Source organism: Rhamphochromis sp. 'chilingali' (genome assembly GCF_963969265.1).
Source record: "Rhamphochromis sp. 'chilingali' genome assembly, chromosome: 1".
Lineage (NCBI taxonomy): Eukaryota > Metazoa > Chordata > Actinopteri > Cichliformes > Cichlidae > Rhamphochromis > Rhamphochromis sp. 'chilingali'.
Window position 1 is genome coordinate 58,446,841 of NC_137929.1, and position 22,957 is coordinate 58,469,797.

At 41.6% G+C, this 22,957-nt stretch overlaps 1 protein-coding gene across 2 annotated transcripts; it reads right to left on the reverse strand.

Moving 5' to 3' along the window:
* Positions 1-5,215: 5,215 nt before the first annotated feature.
* On the reverse strand, positions 5,216-9,544 carry LOC308392924 (T-cell surface glycoprotein CD4-like). 2 transcript variants are annotated; one of them, XM_080876292.1, is made up of 3 exons: positions 9,305-9,544; positions 7,077-7,427; positions 5,216-6,973 (listed from the first exon to the last, which is right to left on the reverse strand). In XM_080876292.1, exon 3 carries the CDS (start codon positions 6,304-6,306, stop codon positions 5,887-5,889), a length of 420 nt encoding a protein of 139 aa, XP_080732418.1. In that variant the 5' UTR covers positions 6,307-6,973; positions 7,077-7,427; positions 9,305-9,544; the 3' UTR covers positions 5,216-5,886. The 2 variants fall into 2 exon arrangements, with proteins under 2 accessions (XP_080732418.1, XP_080732417.1); XM_080876291.1 differs by having other exon boundaries at positions 5,231-6,973.
* Positions 9,545-22,957: the final 13,413 nt, after the last annotated feature.

A 22,957-nucleotide genomic window follows, 5' to 3' on the forward strand; every position in this document is an offset into this window, starting at 1 on the left:
AAATAATAGAATATAATTATATTTATATATTTCAATATCACAATAATCTTCCAATTTAGAACTACAAGTTAATAAAGAACTAACATAAATAAAATACACTTCAGCTAAATACTTCTAATTTATTTTCCCAAACCACGCAGAGCCGCACTATAAGGACTAAAGAGCCGCAGGTTGCCGACCCCTGCACTAACCCCATGTTTGCCTACTGGTGGTGGTCAGAGGGCCCGATGGCGCCAGTGTCCGGCAGCCTCGCCTCTGTCAGTGCGCCCCAGGGCGGCTGTGGCTACACTGTAGCTTGCCATCACCAGTATGTGAATGTGTGGATGATTGTGATATGTGATGATTGTGTATAGTGTAAAGCGTTTTGGGGTCCTTAGGACCAAGTAAAGCGCTATACAAATACATTTACAAGACCATTTACTTCTACTTCCAAAAATCTTCTATAAAACTGCAAGTCTGGCCATAGTAACAGGTGTGTGATGGTTCTTTGGCTGTCATCCACCAGTCACAAATGATTCAATTTTGACAATGTGTTATTGCAGTTAACTTATTCATCAACTCAGAAACACATTTCACGTTAAAACATTGTAATAATAAAATGTCAGAATTGCAGAGGCATGGTACACATCTTCTGCATTAAAACGCATTAAAACACACACAAAAAAAACATTGCTAAGGTAAAATATTCTAAAAATCTCGTGAATTTAACTTGAGGACAAGGAAACATAGAATTTTGAAATTAATGCCATAGCTGTATGTATTAGGAGGTTCAGGGGTAGGCCAACATTATTTTTGTCCCAGTCTTAAAAATCTGACAAATATTCTCTTTCTTCGCTTAAGCCCCCCCCCCACCCCCCAAAAAAAGAGCTAACTTGTCTGCATTATTTTTCTACCAATCTTTGAGAAAAAGCCTCCCAGAGAAAACAGTGTGTCTAAGGTATAGACATGAGTCAGGCCCAGACTCTTAAGACACTCAAGTTCATTTAGAATATCAAAAGAAGGATGGCTGATGAGTTGTTGGCACATCAGAGGATCTCTAGAGCGGATAACACACACTGATTGCCTTGAATGGAAAATAAAAGGCAAAAAATGCACCAGTGGAACCATGAAGTAGACTAGACTCTCTTCCACTTTTACATTTCCACCTGTATCTCTGGCTCTGTCCACTTTCTTTATGGCCTCTGTAATGTTTACCTTGAATGACACCAACACTGTGTATCTGGCTATTAAGTGTTTGTCATGCCTGGTGAGTGAATCACTGTTGTCTTTGTTGGTGTGCTGTGTTAAGAACCTGTGAGTAACTTCGAGTTGGTCACAGTGAAGCTGAACAGACTTGAGTGCATTTTGCAAATCTTCTAGAGCTCGATTGATGCAGTCTGGACTCTGACTCCTGTCTTGCTGCTTCAAAGATGTAAAAGCACGGTTGTAATATGCAATAGCTCCCCAACAGTGATCCCTCTGAATGGCTTTAGTGTACATGTTGATGCTCTCTGCAAACTTCCCCTTTTCACACAGGTCATTACCAAAGCTAATGTAGTGGTAGAGGTTTGATGATGGTGATTCTCTCTGTCTGAGTTTCTGCCTCGCTGTGTCCAGGTCTGTTTTCAGTCTACTTTTCAACTCTTCAGTAGAATCTTTTGCACTGAAGCTTGTGAGTAGCCACACACCCCAAAACTCATTCAGAGCAGACAAATCTGAAGCTTCTGGTTTGTTGTTGCTGCTTGTATACAGATCATCCAGTACATCCAGATAATCATTGAAGAGTTCTTCCTTCTTCTTCATGTCTGGGACCTGAGACTCCAAGTAGCTTGATAGCTCATCAGCCACTGTGCTGTCTCTGACCTGTTTAATTATCTTTATTTCCTGCTGTGGTGTTCCAGTCAAAATATCCTTCAGTGTTGAAGTCATTTCTGCAGATCCTTCATTATGGTTGCTTTGCTGATATGACCTTAACTGCATCACAAACAGAAGTTGTTTAAGTGGAGTCACATCTGTTAGATTTCTGAATAAAGAAAGAAGTTTCATTCTTAAAACCATTAATTGGAGCAACTCTGTCAGATGACTCAAACAGACAATGAGCTGAGCAGATCCTGGAGATCCTTGTCTGGCAGTTCGACCGAATGCCTGCGCCTCTACACGAGCATTCTTGGGCAGGAAGGTCTGCACAACAAACAAACCTCCAGCTTCCTTTACTGTGTCAGAAACCTGAAGGTCTGTTCCACGGCCAGCGAGGTTTGTTGCTATGATGACTTCTCCTGCTTCAAGCTCCTTGGAAATGATCACACTGTTGTCCATGTTGTTGTTTATATAAAGATTTTTGTTCTGGACTCTGTCTCCTAGACTGCTATGGATCATCTTTGCTCGTTTGATGGTTTCACAGATGATGAGTACAGCTCTAGGATCCCTGTATGATGTAGGGCTGGTTTGTACAATGACAACATCACAGAGTTTTGCAATCCATTCTTTTTCATCTTCTACAACAACACCTTCAACCTCAAACAGCTTTCTACGTTTGAATGAAGGTATCTGACAGGTTTTGATACCGTCATAAATCTTTTGCAAAGTCTCAGTCTCTTTTTCTTGACCAAGAGTTCCAGACATCCCGTAGATCTGACTTCCAAACTGTTTTTTGTACTTTTGAAGCAAGCCCACATTAGACATGTAGTTTGTGATGGCTGTCATGTCACTAATCTTTGACTCGTGTTTCATTTCAATAAACTGTTGAAGTCCATCTGACCACTTCATGTAGTTTTCAACAACCCCTGTGCAGCTGTAGTCCACAGGCACGATTCCATGTTTCTCCATCACATATTCATGGTCCTCTGTCATGACTTGAGCTTCAAATGCATTTTCAATCCAGACTTTTAGTTTAGATTTGACCAGCTCTGAAAAGAAGCCTGGGATATAGCAGCTGCTTTTAGCTTGGTTCAGTTCACATGGTGTAAAATGAATTGATCTCTTTACTTCCTCTTCTACAGCTCTCACCACGCTATTGTGATCAGAGTACATGTACTGACAGAAGCCACCATCAAGTAAAAGCAGTGACACTCTTCTGCTTTCCACATTTTCACTCTGCAGCTCTTTCTTGAGTTCCTCTATTTCATTGTTATTTATGAAGTGGAGAGCAAACTGGCAAGATGGGAATTTCCTTTCCACCGTTTTAAAGAACTCAGACAGCTCGTTAGCAGTAACACTTTCATTTAAGAGGCTCGGGTTCTTTCTCAGGTCCTTGACTGATCCCTTTAACAGTATACCTGTGTCCTCTGCTATGTGACGAATGATGGACTCATCACCATCTTTGCTCATCATGTTTTCCAGCACTTGATAAAAAGGAAATTTTGGCCCTACTGTTGTATATGTGCCAGTTTTCTTGTACTGATTAGCAGTGGCCCATATACATGCCAAGAGTGGGTTGAGATGCTGTAAAGCAGGCATGTTACTGCTTAAATAGACTACATGATGACCCTTGTCCAGCATCAGGGAATCCACTTCATCCACTACTGCACACTGGAATTTCCTCTGCCCTAATATGTCCAACCTCTGAAAGTGGTGCCGAAGCCAGTCACCAGCAAAGTTTTCTGCAGTGCCATAAACAACTTGACACTCATAGCACTTTTTTAGTTCTACATCAGGCCTGTTGCAGTTATAATCAGCAGTGATATTTAACTCTTTATAAAATCCTTTCCATTCTTCAAAATCTCTCTCTGCAAGAACTGATGAACTTGACATGATGTCGACTTTTTCTCCTCTCAGAGCTCGAAAAGCTGCAAACATGGCCACTATGCAGGACTTCCCCTCTCCTGTGCCAACCTGAATCAATCGCCCTGTTTCTGAAAGAGCCATCAGACACCAGCTCACCATCTGTGTCAGTCGTGGCCGAAATGGCTTTCTTGTATTTTTAGTTTTTGTTATACTCACTGCCAAACAGAGAATCTTTAAGATGTTTTTCAAATGACTATTTGGTGAGCTGTCATTACAAAAATTAAGCATGAGTTTAGGTCCTGAAACAACAGCTGATTTTTTTTTCATTGGCAAAAGCAGATTTTTTAAGATTGATTTCAGTTCACTCTTCTTTAAGCTGTCATTTTTAATATCACAGTCTTGATGAACTGTTGATACAATATCTCTGACATCATCTAAAATCTTTACATCAACCTGGTTCAACTTTTCTTGGCGGATTTCATCAATGATTTCCTCCAAGGTCTTCTCTCTGTCATTTGCTAAATATTCCTTCAAGGTTTCATCTGTTACAGTTTTGTCTCTGAGTAGTTCCAGAAGTGTTTTTCCATCTTCATCCTTCCAGTCAGAAGTAATAAAGTAAATCTCTATGCAGTGCAATATTTTTATCATCCATGTGAGGAAATGGGAGTTGTTATTTGTTGTTGACTCAAATCGCTTCAAAAGAGCATCAAACAAGTCAGCGACCTCCTCTGGGCTCCATTTGATATTTGTAACCAGTCCTTTCAGCTTCTGGAGGAGAATTTCTTTATCACCATCCATTTTTAAAGGTGTTTGAAAAAGACACTGGTCAAAACAGAGGTAAAATATGTTGAGATTGTTACTTTGAAAATAAAAATACATTGTTTACAAATTTCCAAGCAACCTGCATCTATTCTCTCCACTGTATTACACTGAGAATCACGATCCAACACACACAAAGTCAGTGTAAAAAAATCAAACATGTACAGATAATATGTTGTGGTGACCCTTTATGACAAGGAAGGAGCAAAAAATACGTTCTTTTATTTATATTTAATGCAGTTTTATTTAAATCTAATACTGACCTGTTGAGATGATGAGAAAAATTGCAGATGATGTATGTTTGTCAAGGTGCTTCAGGGGATCTGCTGTCTCTGTTTTGGTTCTGTGTTTTTATTTCGCGTCTTTAGTTTCTCTTTCACAAACCCTGCCCTGGCACTGTCACAAGGGAATTTCCTGCCAAGCCTACCCTTATGATTTGCATTTATTGTAATTTAAGACACTTTCTTTGAAGAAGTTATAAAGTGTACTTCTAAAGAGCAAAACAGTGACTGTTCCAACAAGGAATAATTTGATTAATAGTTTTATAATCATTTTAATCAGTTGTCAAGTCAGCCTAAAACTTTCCACTTCCCCTTTACTGGATTCACTGCTCAGAAGGGCAGGACTTGAAAGTCAAAAGCAAAAAATGTGGGTGTGTCCTGTTTGGCTGAAGTCATGGCATGTCTAGGCAAACTTCTTTGTCATGGAAAGAATTGATAGGCATCATTGGTTTTAATCTAGTTTTTCTTTCGTTTCTCTGACAGTCATACAGTTTCTTGGTAACAAAGTATCTGTCACTGTTTGCAAGGCAAGCCGTGTGGGAATTATTAAAGGACCCAAGATGCAGGCACTGCTGATGTGAGTGAGTTTTATTGAGGAGGATGACATACAACAAAACACGATGGTGGCGAGAACAGAACCGACAAAAACTCGAAACTCATGTCTAAAGAAACAAAACAGGAGCCCCAAAGGCACACACGGTGCAATCCTCAATAGGCTTCTTAGCCTCCAGGGGTCCAGAATCAGCTGAGGACTGAGACGTAGCCTCTGGGGAGGCCCTGGGGGGAGTTATAGTCTCAAAGGTAGCCAGTTCATGAGAAATACCAAAGGTTAATGTGAAATTTTTTCCCTGTATGGAATGACTTTGCGAGAATGGTGGCAGAATGGGTGGCTGAGCTAGCGGGAACACAGGAGACTGAGCTAGCAGGGCCACTGGAGACTAGGGATATCCAGATCCGATCACGTGATCGGAAATCTGCCCAATCACGTGGTTTCAGACTCGATCGGAATCTGACGTTACCTCCCGATCAGGACTTGGCTATATATATATAGCGGGTGGTGGTTTATCCTTCAAGCTTGGGTCCTCTACCAGAGGCCTGGGAGCTTGAGGGTCCTAAGGGTCCTGCGCAGTATCTTAGCTGTTCCCAGGACTGCGCTCTTCTGGACAGAGATCTCCGATGTTGTTCCCGGGATCTGCTGGAGCCACTCGCCTAGCTTGGGAGTCACTGCACCTAGTGCTCCGATTACCACGAGGACCACCGTCACCTTCACCCTCCACATCGTGTCGAGCTCTTCTCTGAGCCCTTGGTATTTCTCCAGCTTCTCGTGTTCCTTCTTTCTGATGTTGCTGTCATTCGGAACGGCTACATCGATCACTACGGCCGTCTTCTTCTGTTTGTCTACCACCACTATGTCCGGTTGGTTAGCCACCACCATTTTGTCCGTCTGTATCTGGAAGGCCCACAGGATCTTAGCTCGGTCATTCTCCACCACCCTTGGGAGCATCTCCCATTTTAACCTTGGAACTTCCAGGCCATATTCGGCACAGATGTTTCTGTATACTATGCCGGCCTATGTTTATACTATGTTTAAAAAAACATGTTGAAGATCTTCCATTAAGTACAGTTTGCTTGATGAGAGCTGTCTGGTTCCAGCTTGGCCTCATGGTGGCAGTGTTGTTTCCCAGTTTCACTTCATAGCTGCTCCCAGCCTGCAGAGGACTGTGATAAAAACTGTGTCAAAGTGCTGGAGTGTTAATGAGCATGTGCTTGAAGCAAGTTCTTCCTGCTTTGCTCTGATTTATTTTCTGACATGTAGAAACTGGGCTTATGATGTTTGTGGTTTTGTAACAGTCAAAATAATTGCACTAATCACTCAACTTATTATAGCTGCAGTTCACTATTAATTACAAAACATTAAAAAATAATAAGTGGTGTGAACAAGTGTTCGTCTAGCTTGTCTCTTCACAAAGATCCAATGAGAGGCTCATCAGAGGTTTCAGTTTTAGTCACATTATTTCTTTAAACAGGAGTTTGCTCTGAATCCCGACTCTGTTGTTGTTAACATTTTCTGTACATAAAAACAGCAACAGCAGCAACAAGAAGTAGACAGAAAATTGACAGAGCAACTTTCCATCCAATAGATCCATCTTCTTCATTTCTTCTTGATTGACCTGCAGGTGAGAAAAGGTGTGAGCTACTTTCTTCAAAATCTCATCAGAGACTATCAAACAGCTTCACCTCTGATCACACACAGACTGAACTCTACTCACTCACCTGGAGGATCAACACTCAGGTCCATGATACAGATAGGCTTGTTCTTAATGACAGTCTTCTTGTGACTGTGTCCTCTCTGGATGACACGACACTCATATGTTCCACTGTCAGCAATCATCACATTCTTCAGAATCAAAGACACGTCTCCATCCTTCATCTGTCTGTCCTGCAGATCCACCCGGTTCTTAAAAGACGGATGCTGGTCTTCAAGTACAGACCCCTCATCTCCGTACAAAAGGACATAGTCATCCAGGTCAACTCTTCTCCACTCCACAAATATGTTGTTGTTGTTTGCAGCTCGACATGTCAGAATGACGTCCTGTCCAGACTCAGCTGTGATGTTTTTCTGTTCTGAAAGAGGAAACAACACAGATCAGAGAGGTTAAAGGTCAAAGTACAACTGAACCTCACTGTTCATCATTGCTCTATTTAAAAAGTTAAGAATTTCTGTCTCATAAAATGTTTCAGCATTTTCAATCAGGATGACTACAGTAACTTTTTACAATGGGTCTGTGAAGGTTCTCAGTCATCCAGGTCATCGTAGTCAAAGGAGCTTGCAAAGAAAAGCGTCTGGACTTCTTTAAGTTGCTTGAAGACGTTTCACCTCTCATCCGAGAAGCTTCTTCAGTTCTAAGGTCAAATGGTGGAGAGTCCCAGATATAAACCTAGTGGGAGTGACCCCCCACAGAGGGACAAAAGGACCCCCTGATGATCCTCTAATCGCCTGAGCCAAGGTGTGAAACTGGGTGTGGGTCCCAATCAGCCAGAGTTTCGGGTGAGTTCATTGTTTTTTGTTTTTTTTTTTGTTGTTGTTTTTAAGTGAGTTCATTGTGAAACCTGGCCCCACCTTATCATGCGAATTCCTGAGATCAGATGGCCCAGGATGTGAGTGGGTGTTAAGGCGTCTGGGAAGGGATCTCAAAACTGGATTATAGATGGCAGAGAGTTGGTGTCGTAAACCCCCGCCTCTGTTCAAAGATGGTCGCTCACAGTGGACATAGATGGCTTCTTTCACTCCTCTTTCAAACCATCTGTCCTCTCTGTCCAAAATGTGAACATTGGCATCCTCGAAAGAGTGTCCTTTGTCCTTAAGATGCAGATGGACTGCTGAGTCTTGTCCTGTGGAGGTGGCTCTTCTGTGTTGTGCCATGCGCTTGTGAAGTGGCTGTTTGGTCTCTCCAATGTAGAGGTCTGGGCATTCCTCGCTACACTGTGGAGCATACACCACATTGTTAAGTCTGTGTTTTGGCGTTTTGTCTTTCGGGTGAACCAGTTTTTGCTCAGACTCTCCACCATTTGACCTTAGAACTGAAGAAGCTTCTCGGATGAGAGGTGAAACGTCTTCAAGTAACTTAAAGAAGTCCAGACGCTTTTCTTTGCAAGCTCCTTTGACATGTTTACAATGCATACTATAGTGATTTTAATAAAGAACTAAAAGGATTAAACTCTGGTCTCTCTTGATCTGATCGGTGGTATCAGAAGGAAGATGTTGGCTTGTGATTTATTTCACAGAAACACATTATTTTAACTTCATTAAAAATATTTTTAATCAATATAATGTGCTTTGTTATCTGAAGTGTAATGTTGACACTGGAAATATCAGATTAAAGATCTAGCTAAACAAAGTGAGCTAAACAAATGTACAGAGGTCAACCATCTGATGTAAAAACCAGTTAATCTGGAACACCAACATTGACAGCTCAGGTAAAAAGTGACCTTGCAGCCTAGACAAGCTGCAGGGCTGGAGTCACTTTGGTGTTTGGTGCACGCACTGCAGGTGTTTTTGAGGTGAATCGGTGGTAAAAATTTCAAATGGGCCCACTGTGAAATGTCTAATCCTCTGTTAATAAACCCAAATGGTTTTTTTTACTTATTGCCATGTGTTGAGATTATCCATGTTAATTATCCATATTGTGCACACAATTTCCATTATTATTGTTATTATTATTATTTACTTATTTATTTTTTAAAAACACAGACAACTGTTGAAAGTCTCCCTGGGGTGTAGCTTAAATTGGATGATTTAATGTTTGGGGGGGGGGGTATCCTTCTTGTCTGACTAAAACATGTTTGTCCTATTGCAGCCAACTCAGTTGACACCAATCTGAAATCAGCTGATGAGAAGTGGTGACAAATTTTACACACTTTAACTGAAATAGTCAAACATTCACTAGATTAAAAACAAAACATTTAAACATGAAACATAATGTAATAAATTCAGATTTCACCTCCAGAAGCAGCTGAACAGAAGACCAGGAGAGACAGGAAAATCCAGTAAAGTAGCAAAAATGTTGTAGCATTCATCTATGCTGTGAGTTCCACTGATCCGACTGAATGCTGAAATAATTCCCAAGTAGAAAAAAAGTTTCCACTCTGAACCAAACTCCCGAGGACATTAGTTCAGCCTAAGTTTCAAATGCCTTTGAAAACTCTCACCATCTGCTCTTGCTGTATTTGCACTGTGTGCTGTGTTTCATGGACAACACAAACACACTTTACACTCCTGAAAAGGGGGGAGGTCTGCTCATGGCCTACACAAACAAGCCTGAGGGTGGATGGTTGCAGGTGGAGCAGTGTAGACAATATTATTTTTTATTCTCATATTTACCAAAGAAAAAATAAACAGCAAACCCTGTACTGATCAATCAGAAACACACACACACAGCGAACTTTATATTATTAAAAGGTTTTAAATAATTAAAATCACAGAAAATATGAAAATATCTGGAATTTATGGGATTTCCCTGAATTCAGTTAAATTCGTTTAGTTTGTTTGTTCTCAGTTCTCGGGACAAATTTAATCCTCAGCCACACAGTCTCATTACTTTTCTGTCTTAGTTGTTAGTTTATACTACATATACTATTCTGGCAGCAACATACTTCATTGTTGTGCGCTGCACTGATCTGAAGATGAATCTAAAAAGCTCACCTAAGTTACTTTACCACAAATGCAAACTTAGTTGCATTCCAACTTTATCTTTGTTTATATTCCCAAAGCTAATGATCTTTTTCAAACTCACATCAAAACGTGCTTCACAGAGTGGTAGCACTTTAGGAAGTTTACCTGTGAGTGCAACAAACAGTTTGAAACTCATTAGCATGTGGATGCATTCTTCACCACGACTTATCTGGTCAGGTATGATGGTATTTGTATTTTAAAATGAGAACCATCTCTTTCTACACACACACACACTCGAGGGAGCATTGATGCATCATGGTGAACTTTAGCTCAAATATTCTAAAAGCAGAAGTAAAAGTAAAAGGACTTGTCAGAATCCACCCTACAGCCCATTTACTCTGTCACGCTGCACTATAGACTGTCTGCTATGGCGACAGGCTTCACAGCTGCTGGTGCACATCCCAAAGATGTGCAAACAAATCCTACCTTGTCTGAAAGGCATGTGCACCTGCTTTTGTGCAAATAACGTGAGACTTTCCAGGACATATGAATTGTTAGAGAAAATGTAAACGTGAGAGGGAGAGAATTAAAAAGGGAGAGCTGCAGAGCTGCCAGCTTTGTTTCTTGGCTAGACGTTCGTCACTTTGACTATTTGATGCAGTTCTTACATCAGAAACATCATTCTCAGCACTCCCAAAGGAGTTTTTAAAAGAGTTAAAGCATTTCTCATAACATAGACAAAATACACCAAAAAATAGTAAGTAAAGTAAAGTAAAAAGTAAGTTAAAGAAGTGTTTGAAGTAAAGCAGATAAGAAAAGGAACATGTACACAGATTTGTCCTTTTTTCCTGACTCTTATTCACAAAGAGGCAGTACAAACAGTGCCACTGCCACTCCTAACACCTGGACCACAAGCAAACTGATGAGAACGGTGCTTTTACATTAAAGATTTTTTTTTTTTAATTCAAACATACCCTCCCTTTTAATGTGCAGAATCAGCACAGGGCATCGTGTACCCAAATCCCATCTGCTACACTGGATTGATCATTTTTTATCGACTCTTACCTGTTTCTTTTTTTGCCTCTCTTTCTCTTTGCTGTTTTGATCCTCCTCTCCCGGTCGCCAAGAGTTCGATCAAAAAGTGAAACAGAACCTAATTAAAGGAAGAAAATGATCCAGATCCATTTATTTCTGTATTCAAACTGAATATAGGCTGCAGGTTCCTCCCTTTGACTTGCTGTCACAAATGGAGCAGTACTGTAAGCTCCAAACAACAGGAACATAGTTGTGAACTGGAGCAGAGCTGACCTGGAGTCAGAATATGTGCTTTTGTACCAGGACGGGCACTTTGATACCACCAACCAGCATCTATGTTTTAAGAAGTGGGAACCAAGAAGGATGAAGACATGTCTTTGATTCTGAAGGATGTGAGGACTGCAGATGCTGGAACATATGAGTGCCGTGTCTTTACTCTGTGAAACAGGTGTAACCCATGTGAAATACACGGCTACTAAACCCCTTTTCGTCATTTTACGCTATTGTTATTGTCACACGGGGCGCTATGAGGCTGTCTTGTGTTTGTGATGACCTTGTGTCTTGTGCCCAGGAAGCGTTGTCTTTCCCTTCCTGTGAGATCTTCCCTCTAATGGCTGTTAAATGTGTTGGAGTGCAAAAGGAAAATATCTTGGCCCTGAGCACAAAAGAAATAACATCTATCGAGTTATTTGTGTTGGAAAATCCAGACTGGTTTTTGAACTGCTATAAAGGATTCTAGGGAACCACTGATCATGAGCCCCGCCCAAATTATGGATGATTGTGAAATGGTGAGGCCAACTATGCGATCAGATTTTTGGAATTCTCTGAAGAAGTGATTCAAGCCATACCTTGGATATTAGATAAGCCCTGTGCACTATCAGTCCTACCAGGTAATATAACATAGGGTCTGTTTGGGTTTCAACAAATTTTAAAGGATAATTCAGACTTCAGGAAACTTTAATTTTCTTATATTGGTACTCAGTCAATATAAGCTAATTGTTCACTTCCAATCCAACTCACAGTGTTAGTCCCAAATCAAAACCTCCTTCTGAACCTAGCTTAATGTCTGGGGGCTCTTTTTGAATTGATATTGTACTGGTCCTGAGTAGAGGCGCTACACACTCAAGACGTTTAATCTGTTGATTCCAGTTTGCAAACACACTTTCTCCATTTTTTTTTTGTTTCCGGACAAGAATTTCCTCCTTTATTCTGGTTTCTGTTACGGCTGACGCTGGCCAACCGGAGGCATGGGAGGAAAAGGAGGACCCAGGCACGGAGCTCTGAATATAAGCAATGCGTTTATTTACAGTGAATGGAAGACATAACAATAAATCCTCAGTGCGTTCCCGACTCCCGTGACATGTCCTTTTCCCAGTGTTAGTGTTCCTTGTCTCCGCTCCTCAGTGTCTGAGCACCCCGTGCTCGCTGCCCTCTCGTATCCACACTTCTCCTGGGGAAAATAACAAAGATGCCGTCGTAGACTGAAGACTGAACTTACTAACTAGCCAAGAGACCAACGTGAAGCCACGCAATGACCCAGTGTCGGAGAGAGCTCCACCACACTCTTAAGTAGCTCCTCACGGGGCTTCATCAGCGTGTGATGGTCTTCAGGTGTGGCCAACCACCTACCAGGCCTGAAGGTGCCTGTAAACAGGTGCTCCCAGACACACCCAGACACACACACCCACACACATACCTGCAACCAGGGAGAACGAGGGACAGCAACACCAAAACACATATAATATAATACAAGTCCATAACTGCTCAGGGACCCTGGGTCACTCTGATCCAGGTCCCTGAGCAGTTTCTCTTAACACCATTTTTCACATGAGCTCTCATAGATGTTCTGATTCGTGTTAATGTACAGAAAATGAGTTTTTCTACTTTTAAAGAGTCAAACTTCATGTTCCTGGGTTGAAAAGCTTGGCTGGAGATGTTCACACCAGCGTCAGTTTGAGTCTTAAAAATGTGTGTCACAAACTGTCTCAAAGTAGGTGACAAGCAGGGAGTTCACACACAAAGTTTACTTAAATATAAAATAATGTATTACGTGCACATGGAGGACCATGGGGGAATCCACAGCCAGTGAAACAATTAAACAGCATATGAGTGATCATATACTGTACATAGAACGAGCAGAGGTCATACTAGCAGAGGTCAGAGAGGGCCCTGACATAAAGAAAATATCTGTAATTGGGTGGGATGGTGGTGGAGTTGTTTGGGATGGTTCAAATGCCAGCTGGGGTCTTTTTGTGTGTGCTTCCTCAGGTGCTCATCTTCGTCCCACAGTTCACACATATGCATGTTAGGTTAACTCAGAGGTGTCGAACTCCAGGGATCAAGGGTCAGTGCCCTGCAGGTTTTGGATATCACCCTGGGTCACCTGAATCAAATGATATGTTCATTACCAGGCCTCTGGAGAACTTCAAGACATGTTGAGGAGGTGATTTAGCCATTTAAATCAGCTGTGATGGATCAAAGACACATCTAAAACCGGAGACCGGCTCTCGAGTCCTGGAGGTTGACACCTCTAGGTTAACTGGTGATTCTAAATTACATGTGTATGTGGTAGAAGTGTGTAGTCACAAGGACTTTGACTATGTCAATTTACTCTGAGCTCAGAGTGGCATTTTAGGTGCTCACATTAGGTTCCACTGCTGTCAGCTAAGAATCCAAGACTACAATGAGCTCATGAGCTCCCAAAAAAGGACCACAGTAAATTAATAGTATTTTATCTTGTCTAAATAATTCTCAGTTCATGCTACAATAAAATAAAACAAAATGAGATTAAACACTTTGCTCTTTCTTTAATATTTAAAAAAGATGTGTGAAGGTCTTCTTTTAGTGACAGCTTGCTTGATAAGAGTGTAATGTTCAGGTTTCACCACGTGGTGGCAGTGTTGTCTCTCTGTTTTCATGGCTGCACCCAGCCTGCAGAACGCAGCGATAACAAAAATAGCTAAATAGATAGAAATACACACACACACACACAAGGGAAAAAATACCACTAGTTAGTGCATAGGTGTCAAACTCTGGCCCGCGGGCCAAATTTGGCCCGCAGCCTAATTACATTTGGACCGCAAAGCCATACCAAATTACTATTAGAGCTGGCCTACTGGTAGTATGCTAATATATATATATATATATATATATATATATATATATATATATATATATATATATATATATATAGTTTAGTATTAAGCTTTGCTTGTTCCATATTCAGTTTTTCAGCAAAACTTGTTTGAGTCCATAAGAAAAGATTCATTCTTATATCTGGAGGAAGATTTTTTTTTTCAATAAAATGATCTGGCGACCTGTAGCCCTGACCCCCATCGTAAGCAAATGCTTCGAGAAGCTGGTCAGGGACTTCATCTGCTCTGCACTACCCGACTCACTGGACCCTCTACAGTTTGCATACCGCCACAACAGGTCCACTGATGATGCCATAGCCCTGACACTACACACTGCCCTGTCACACCTGGAGAAGAGAGACACGTATGTGAGAATGCTGTTTGTAGATTACAGCTCAGCATTCAATACCATCGTTCCCTCGAAGCTGGACAGGAAACTGCAGGATCTAGGACTGAGCAGCTCCCTCTGCAGCTGGATCCTTAGCTTCCTGTCTGACAGACGCCAGGTGGTCAGACTGGGCAGCATCACCTCATCCCCCATCACACTGAACACTGGTGCTCCACAGGGGTGTGTACTGAGCCCTCTCCTGTACTCACTCTACACCTACGACTGCACAGCCACTAACAACTCCAACATCATTGTGAAGTTTGCGGACGACACTACAGTGGTGGGTCTTATCACCAACGGTGATGAGACGGCTTACAGGGAGGAGGTCAGCGCCCTGACCCACTGGTGTCAAGACAACCATCTCACCCTCAACGTCGCAAAGACAAAGGAGTTGATAGTGGACTTCCAGAGGTGCAGAGAAGTACACACCCCCATCACCATCAACGGCGCTGCTGTGGAGAGAGTGAGCAGCTTCCGGTTCCTTGGCGTACATCTGGCTGAGGATCTTACGTGGTCAGTACACACAAACAAAACAGTGAAGAAGGCGCAGCAGCGCCTCTTCTTTCTCAGGAAACTGAAAAGATTCGGCATGAGCCCCCGCATCCTCAGGACCTTCTATCACTGTGCCATTGAGAGCATCCTCACTGGATGCATCACCACCTGGTATGGCAACAGCACCGCCTACAACTGCAAAGCTCTCCAGCGAGTAGTGCGGTGCTCTGAATGGATAATTGGAGGTGAGCTTCCCTCCCTCCAAGACATCTACAGGAAGCGGTGCCTGAGGAAAGCGGGGAGGATCATCAAGGACTCCAGTCACCCCAGCCATAAACTGTTCAGACTGCTTCCATCAGGAAGGAGGTTCTGCAGCATCCGGTCCCGTACCAGCAGACTGAGAGACAGCTTCTTCCATCAGGCCATCAGACTGCTGAACACGTCATAGACACCTCAGCTTCACTACTGGAACTTCAACATTATGCACTACATACCGTACAGTAATGCCGCTGTTTTGCACATGTCTCACTCTGTATATTTTATTTTATTTATTTTATATATTCTATTTATTGTTTACTCTATTTAATTTGTAAAATATGTGTACACACACACACACACGTAGAAAAATATTTAGTATACACATCCAGAAATGCATATACTATTATATATTGTACATATATTTATTAGTTTCAGATGTAGCCATTCTTGTATTTTGCTTGTTTACATTATTGTATTTTGCACAACTCTGTTGCTTGTGAAGCTCGCACACAAGAATTTCACTCACATGTGCTGTACCAATGTACCTGCACATGTGATGTGACAATAAAAGTGATTTGATTTGATTTGAAATATTAATGTTAGCCCGCGACTTTGTTCCAGTTTTGAATTTTGGCCCACTGTGTATTTGAGTTTGACACCCCTGAGTTAGTGTAACCCAAAGATAACAAAATACTGAAGTTTCCAGATGACACCCTTATCGTAACTCATAAAATGATTTTGTTGAATATTTGCGATGTTGAGGAGGTAATTTATCCATTTAAATCAGCTGTGATGGATCAAGGACACGTCTAAAATCTGAAGGACATCGGGCCTTAAGGACTTGGATGCCCCAGCTTTAGAGAGTAATATGTGCAATTTTCACTGTTTTTTGTTAACATTCAACAAATCACAATGTGATCCATTATATTTTTATACAAATGTCTCTATTTATCTTACAACTCAATTCAGCATGAAAGCTGCAGGAAAATGTAATTTCATGTTTTTGATTCAAATGTACAACTGTTCACTTCTACAGCAGCCGATTAGGGTGAGGAACAGTTTTTATTTCTTACCTTTCAGTCATTTATAATAATTTAGATGATTCTTTGACAGTTTAAGCAGTGATGTCATTTAGAATTTTTATAAACAAAACAATCAATGAAAACTCAGTCGGCAAATGAAAACGATCAGCAGTTTCAGCCTGATGTGGGACCACCTCCTTCGAGTCCAGCAGTAACACGACACACACACACACCTTAAAAATGTCATCATTAAAGTTTTCTACAGAAATTAAGGATACTTTGTCATTGCATGGCAACTTATCACTCTGGAATTTTGTAATATTCACCAAATGTGTTTCCTAAATCAGCAAAATGCAGGTAAACTCTGGTTGAGCTGTTTGGTGGAATCAGAAGAAAGATAGTTGCTTGTGATTTATGTCACAGAAACACATTTATTATAACTTTATTAAAACATTTGTAATTATTATTTAAATTGATATCTGAAGATTATGTCAACACCTCTGCATTCACATGAACTGGAAATGGCAGATTAAAGATTGCAAGTAAACAAATGTGAATAAGTCACCCATTTGATGTAAAAGCAGGTTAATCTGAAACACAATTAAGTGGACTTAGCCTACACAACAGGGAAATGATGCAAGGCTTTGGGAGCGCTCACTACAAATGAACAGTTTTTGAAGTAACTCTGGGATAAGAATTTAAAATAGGCCAACTGCAAGATCTCATATTCCCTGTTAATTTACAAATTTGTTTGTTTATTTATTTATTTCCTGACTTGCCATGTGTTTGGATGATTAAAATATGCTAAAATATAGTGTGCACATTTTTTTCTTTTTCTTAACTCATTCACTGCCATTGACGTCTATAGACGTGAATTGAAAAACTTACGTTGACTGCCATTGACGTCTATAGACGTCAATTACGTTTTTCAATGGGAGGGGCTAGAATACAACCTCGGGCAGCTTGTCAGTGAATATCAGACTTGTAAGGGACGTAAGGGATTGCGGAGTGAGACAAAAATGTGGTGCAAGTCTTGTTGTGTGCCCTTGCATCCCGGAAAGTGTTATAATGATTACCACACAAAAGTGAATTATTCATTGTGAATAAATGTTTCACTATGTACATTTTATTTTTTCATATATTTGTAAATAAATTGTTTTGATAAAACATAACCTTTCTCAGTGTTATTTCTGTTTTATAGAAGTGAAAAACTATTTTATATGTTAGAGGTGTCACAAAGCAAGAAATATTAGTGTCAAAGGCACTTTTCTGCTTGAAATGCTTGGGCATTGCTTGCTTGGGCAGGGATAGCTCAGTAGGTAAAGTGGTCGCCCCATGATCGGAAGGTCGGCGGTTCGAATCCACTTAACGGCTACCCTGAGGTACCCCTGAGCAAGGTACCGTCCCTACACACTGCTCCCCGGGCGCCTGCTTAGTGGGCTGCCCACTGCTTCACTGAGTGAATGGGTCAAATGCAGAGAAAAACAAGTAATTTCCCCATGGGGATCAATAAAGTATCCATTATTATTATTATTATGTATTTTTCACAAAAAGCTAGTTTTCTCCCTTTTTTTGGTCAAAACAGGCATTTTTGGTGGAACCCACCTCTCTTCTACAGCTGATTACTAAAGAATGGAAAATGGTAGAAACAAGCTTTTTTTTTGGATGAAAGAAGAGAGTCTGTTCTTCATTTTGGTAGGTTCAGCGTTTATATGATCATAACACACAGTTTTCTGTGGCTCTTCAAAAATGAGTAAAAATGCTCAAAAACCCTGGCAGTGGGGAGTTACCTGATTTGAAAATGGCTGGCAGTGAATGAGTTAATTCTTTCTTTTTTAAAAACACAGACAATAGTTAAAACACACTGGCACGATGCCACTTTTATATGGAGCACTTAAACTTACATTTTTATGTTTTTTTTTTATCTTTTTGTCTGACTAAAACATGTTTGTCACTAAATTGTGAGAGCTAAGAAAACAGACATCAGTTGACACCAATTGGAAATCAGCTGATGACAAGTGGTTAACAGAGCATCAGGAGAGACAGGAAAATCCATCAAAGTGGCAAAAATGTGGCAGCATTCATTTATGCCCTGAGTTCCACCAATATCAGACTGAATGCTGGAATAATTCTCAAGTAGAGAAAAAGTTTCCACACCAAACTTTAGTTCTGCCCAAGTTTCAAATGTGGTTGGAACCTCTCACTGTCTCCTACTGCCGTTTACACTGGGTGCTGTGTTTCATGGACAACATGAGCACAGTGTATACTTGAGAGCATCCTCACCTGCTGCATCACTGTGTGGTATGACTCCTGCACTGAGTCCTGCCCGAAAAAGTTATAACAGGTAATGTGAGCAGCAGAGAGGATTGTAGGTACTTCTCTTCTCTCCCTTCTGGACATCTACTGCACCCAGGCTAGAACCAGCAGACTGACTAGTGATGGGATTTCCGGCTCTTTTTAGAGATCTGGCTCTTTCGGTTCGGCTCACTAAAAAGAGCCGGCTCTTTCGGCTCCGAAACGGCTCTTCAGGTTGTTTTGTTGCTTTAAATAATTTATTATTAACAATAATATAAAATTATGCACAAAAGGAATTACTAAAGTAAAAAAAAAGTGGTTTTATTTATATATGTTTATATATAGATATATGCGGTGGCCCCTAGAGACAAAACACGTACTAACTCCAAAACACATTTCTAGCATGAACTGAACTTCCAAAGCAGAGCTACCTAGATCACTTAAATTACACAACTGAAAGCATGTGTGTATTGTTTATTGTTTACCACACACCAAATCTGGTCGTTGGTGCTTGCTGGCTTGTGTAGCCACTAGGTAACAAAAGCTCAACACTGTGCCCTAGCATCCTGGAGCACTTCTGTTGTCTTTTGTATGTGTTTTGAGTTTTTACGTGCTTCGGAGTTTGTACGTGTTTTTACGTGTTTTGGAGTTTTTACGTGATTTGAAGTTTGTATGTGCTTTGTCTGTAGGGGCCACCGTAAATATACTTTTATTTATTCACTCCACATAAAATGTAATAAATAAATCATATAATACAAAAATCAACTATTCACATTTCAACTTTTAACTATTTTAATTTTCAGGTTTTTCCTTTCACAAATTTAAAGTGAAACAACACAAAACACTGCAAACCACAACACAGTTAAATATAAATTATAATATGAAAACAAACAGAAGATGCACATTCTCTGTCATATGGACCTGCATGAATAAATTTTCTGAATCCTTTATCATCTGCAACTGAAAATAGTTGTGGATGATTACTATACCTTTCTAATGTGATGTTATTGTCCCTGGCTCTCTTTCTCCCTCCCGCTCTGTTCCTGTGCTACTGAGTGTAACTACCGCCCCTCCCCCCTCTGCCCAGCATAAAGCACAAGGCTGGCATGCTGAGTGAAGCAGAAAAAAAGTGCGAGAGAGAGAGAGAGGCTGAGAGAAAGAAAAAAAAAAAAAACACGTGACGGCTCGCGATAAGGAGTCGGCTCACGTCGTTCACGTCAAAGAACCGGCTCTAAGAGCCATTTTGTTCGCGAACGACCCATCACTAAGACTGACAGACAGCTTTGTCTATCAGATCGTCAGGATGCTGAATTCACTCCCTGCTCTCACACGAACTTCACACCTGCATCCATCTCTTCCTCCCTCTGAACCCGCCAGCTACCAAAAACATACAAAAAACATTATGGAAAGTGGATGCTCAGACTGGCTGAAGTTTTCTTACTGTATATCTTGGGCTGCATAAATGTGGATGGGGAAGTGAAGAATCTGATTGATTGATTGATTGATTGATTGATTGAGCTTATAAATTGCCACTAGCAATGTTACAGTTACATGTTACATGCAGTGAAATATGACCATACAGGCCAGAGAGACGTATGATGGTAAGAAAAATAATGAAAGTGCACAATACATGAGGGAAAAGGAGGGTAAAAAAGAACTCTGCTCAGACTAAGCACCTGATAGGAGATACTTGTATAGGAATTTCTTTTACTTATGTATTAATCACATTATTTTATTGTATAATGCCTTGGTGCCACTGGATTTTAAGAAATCTCACACTCAGACATTAAGACAAATGGTGGGGGTGTAGCAGTTGGGTGGAAGCAGACAGCTCCACAGGAAGAATCTTTTGTCTCTTTGAGGTTCAAGGTTCAGGTTCAAGGTTCTTTATTTGTCACATGCATAGTTATACAAGTATAACACACAGTGAAATGTAACCTGACACGCTCCTCGACATGTGCAAACATTTGGGGGGGGGGGGGGAGGGTGTAGAGGAAGAACATTATATATATATATATATATGTAGTATATACACTGGGTGAATGTGCAGTAGTAGCAGCAAGCAGGTGAATTCTGTACATTAATATGAATAGACATCTGACTATTTTACAGGATAGACAATATAAACATATTTAAAATTAAAGGAATTGAAATGTACATTGTGCCTTGGTTTAGTGTCTGGAAGAGAGTCCTGTCTCAGTCAATTATAGATGATGTGAGAGGGCGGGTGTGTGTGTTTAGGGCACGGATGGCTTGGGGATAGAAGCTCCTCTTGAGTCTCTCTGTCCTTGCCCGGAAGATGCGGAACCTTCTACCAGATTGCAGAAGTTGGAACAGTTTGTTGCCAGGATGGGACGGGTCCTTCAGTATCTGCGCTGCTCTAGTCCGGCATCTCCTGGTGTAGGTGTCCTGAAGCGGGGGGAGAGCAATCCTGCAGCAGCGTTCTGCTGTATGGATCACTCTCTGGAGAGCTTTTTGGTCCTTCACACAGCTGTTCCCAAACCACGATGTCATGTTCTGTGTGAGGATGCTCTCCACAGCGCCTGTATAGAAAATCCTGAGGATCTTTGGAGAGACCCTGAACTTCCTCAGTTGTCGTAGGTAATACAGGCGCTGCCTAGCCTTTTTGGTCTGGACCTGAATGTGGGCAGCCCATGTCAGGTCTGAGGAGATGTGGACACCAAGATACTTGAAGGACTGCACCCTCTCCACTGGAGCTCCATTGATGATAATGGGCTTGTAGTCTCTGTGCTGACCCCTTCTGAAGTCCACCACCAGCTCCTTGGTCTTGCAGACGTTCAGCTGGAGGTGGTTCTCCTGGCACCACGATGCCAGATTCTTCACTTCATCCATGTAGGCCGCCTCATCGTTGTTGGAGATGGCACCCAACACCACTGTGTCGTCAGCAAACTTCACAATGGTGTTGGAGCCATGGGTGGCCACACAGTCTGAAGTGTAGAGGGAGTAAAGCAGTGGCGAGAGGACACATCCCTGAGGTGCTCCTGTGTTGATGGTGATGCTGTTGGAGAAGCACCTGCCCACCCTCACCACCTGAGTTCTGCCAGTGAGGAAGTCCAACACCCATGCACACAGACGGCTGTTAAGTCCCAGATCCCTCAGCTTTGTGAACAGTCTGCAGGGCACTATTGTGTTAAACGCTGAACTGTAATCAACAAACAGCATTCGCACATAGTTACCCTGTTTCTTGTCCACGTGGCTGAGAGTGGTGTGTAGGACGTGGGCGATGGCATCCTCTGTGGATCTGTTGGATCTGTAGGCGAACTGCAGCGGATCTGTGGTGTCTGGGATGGAGGAGGAGATGATGTTCTTCAGCAGCCTCTCAAACACCTTCATTACTACCGAGGTCAGTGCAACTGAGGACTCTGGGAGGTAGCAAGGGAGTGTGAGCCTTAAGGTGTGAAACAGCTGAGTACTGCCTTTTATTCCTGAAGAAGGTATTTAACTGAGAGCCATGCTAGGCTCAGGAGACTCTGCTGACTGTCTGCCCCGTGATCATGCAGGCTCTCCACAAGCTTGGTTGTCTGTTCTTTGTGTGTTTGGATTAACTACCGCTCACTGCTCGTCTGCGGCTTTATTTAAATGGAAAACTTCCACAACGTACGTTTGAGAACCGAAAAAGCCAGGAAGATGCAGCAGACACCACAAACACACAACGTTTTAGTGTGTCAGCGTCCCTTCGATACCACATCCTTTGTTTTACTTCTTTGCTGAAGTTTCTGTAGAGGAACTGGAAACCACAGGAACATTTTCACATCCAGTTTAGAGTTTTACGTTAGTATTTGGAGTGGTAGCAGCATGCAACTCTGTAATTTGACATTGACAAATATGACATTTGACATATATCTTTGCCTTACCCCTCAAAACCTGTAGGAATTTCACACTGAAATTTACTGCATTAGCTGTTGCACATCCATATGTGCCCCTCCAAGGCTGTGCGTATGTTCCCCAACCAAAAATTGTATTTTAATAGGGACATAAAAATGAAAATCAGGAAGAGGTGGGAGACCTTCAAGTGAGGAGACCAAGTGGAGTATAAGAGAGCTGGGTATGAGCTGCAAAAGTCCATCAGAGCAGCAAAAAGGGCCCACTCGCAAAAACCTGAAGGCAACTATGTCAACCACAACACGCATAGCATGTGGCAGGTGATTAAATCTACTCAATCAACTACAAGAGAACCACAACTACCACAGACAACCGAGATGCCACCCTCCCAGACAGCCTTAACACCTTCTAGTCCAGGTTTGACAGACTGAACACAGAAACACCCTCAAAGGCCCGGAGAGACCCCACGGACACTGCCTTCCAGGTGACACTCACACAAGTCCCTAAAGCTCTGA

What these genes read in the sequence shown, in the direction of transcription:
- LOC308392924 (XM_080876291.1), bottom strand. Translation starts at nt 9,380, where the DNA reads ATGAATGCTACAACATTTTTGCTACTTTACTGGATTTTCCTGTCTCTC. An exon ending in CTGTTCAGCTGCTTCTGGAG is followed by an intron (nt 7,428 to 9,304) that starts GTGAAATCTGAA and finishes TTCCTCTTTCAG; the next exon opens with AACAGAAAAACATCACAGCT. An exon ending in CCTGAGTGTTGATCCTCCAG is followed by an intron (nt 6,974 to 7,076) that starts GTGAGTGAGTAG and finishes TCTCACCTGCAG; the next exon opens with GTCAATCAAGAAGAAATGAA.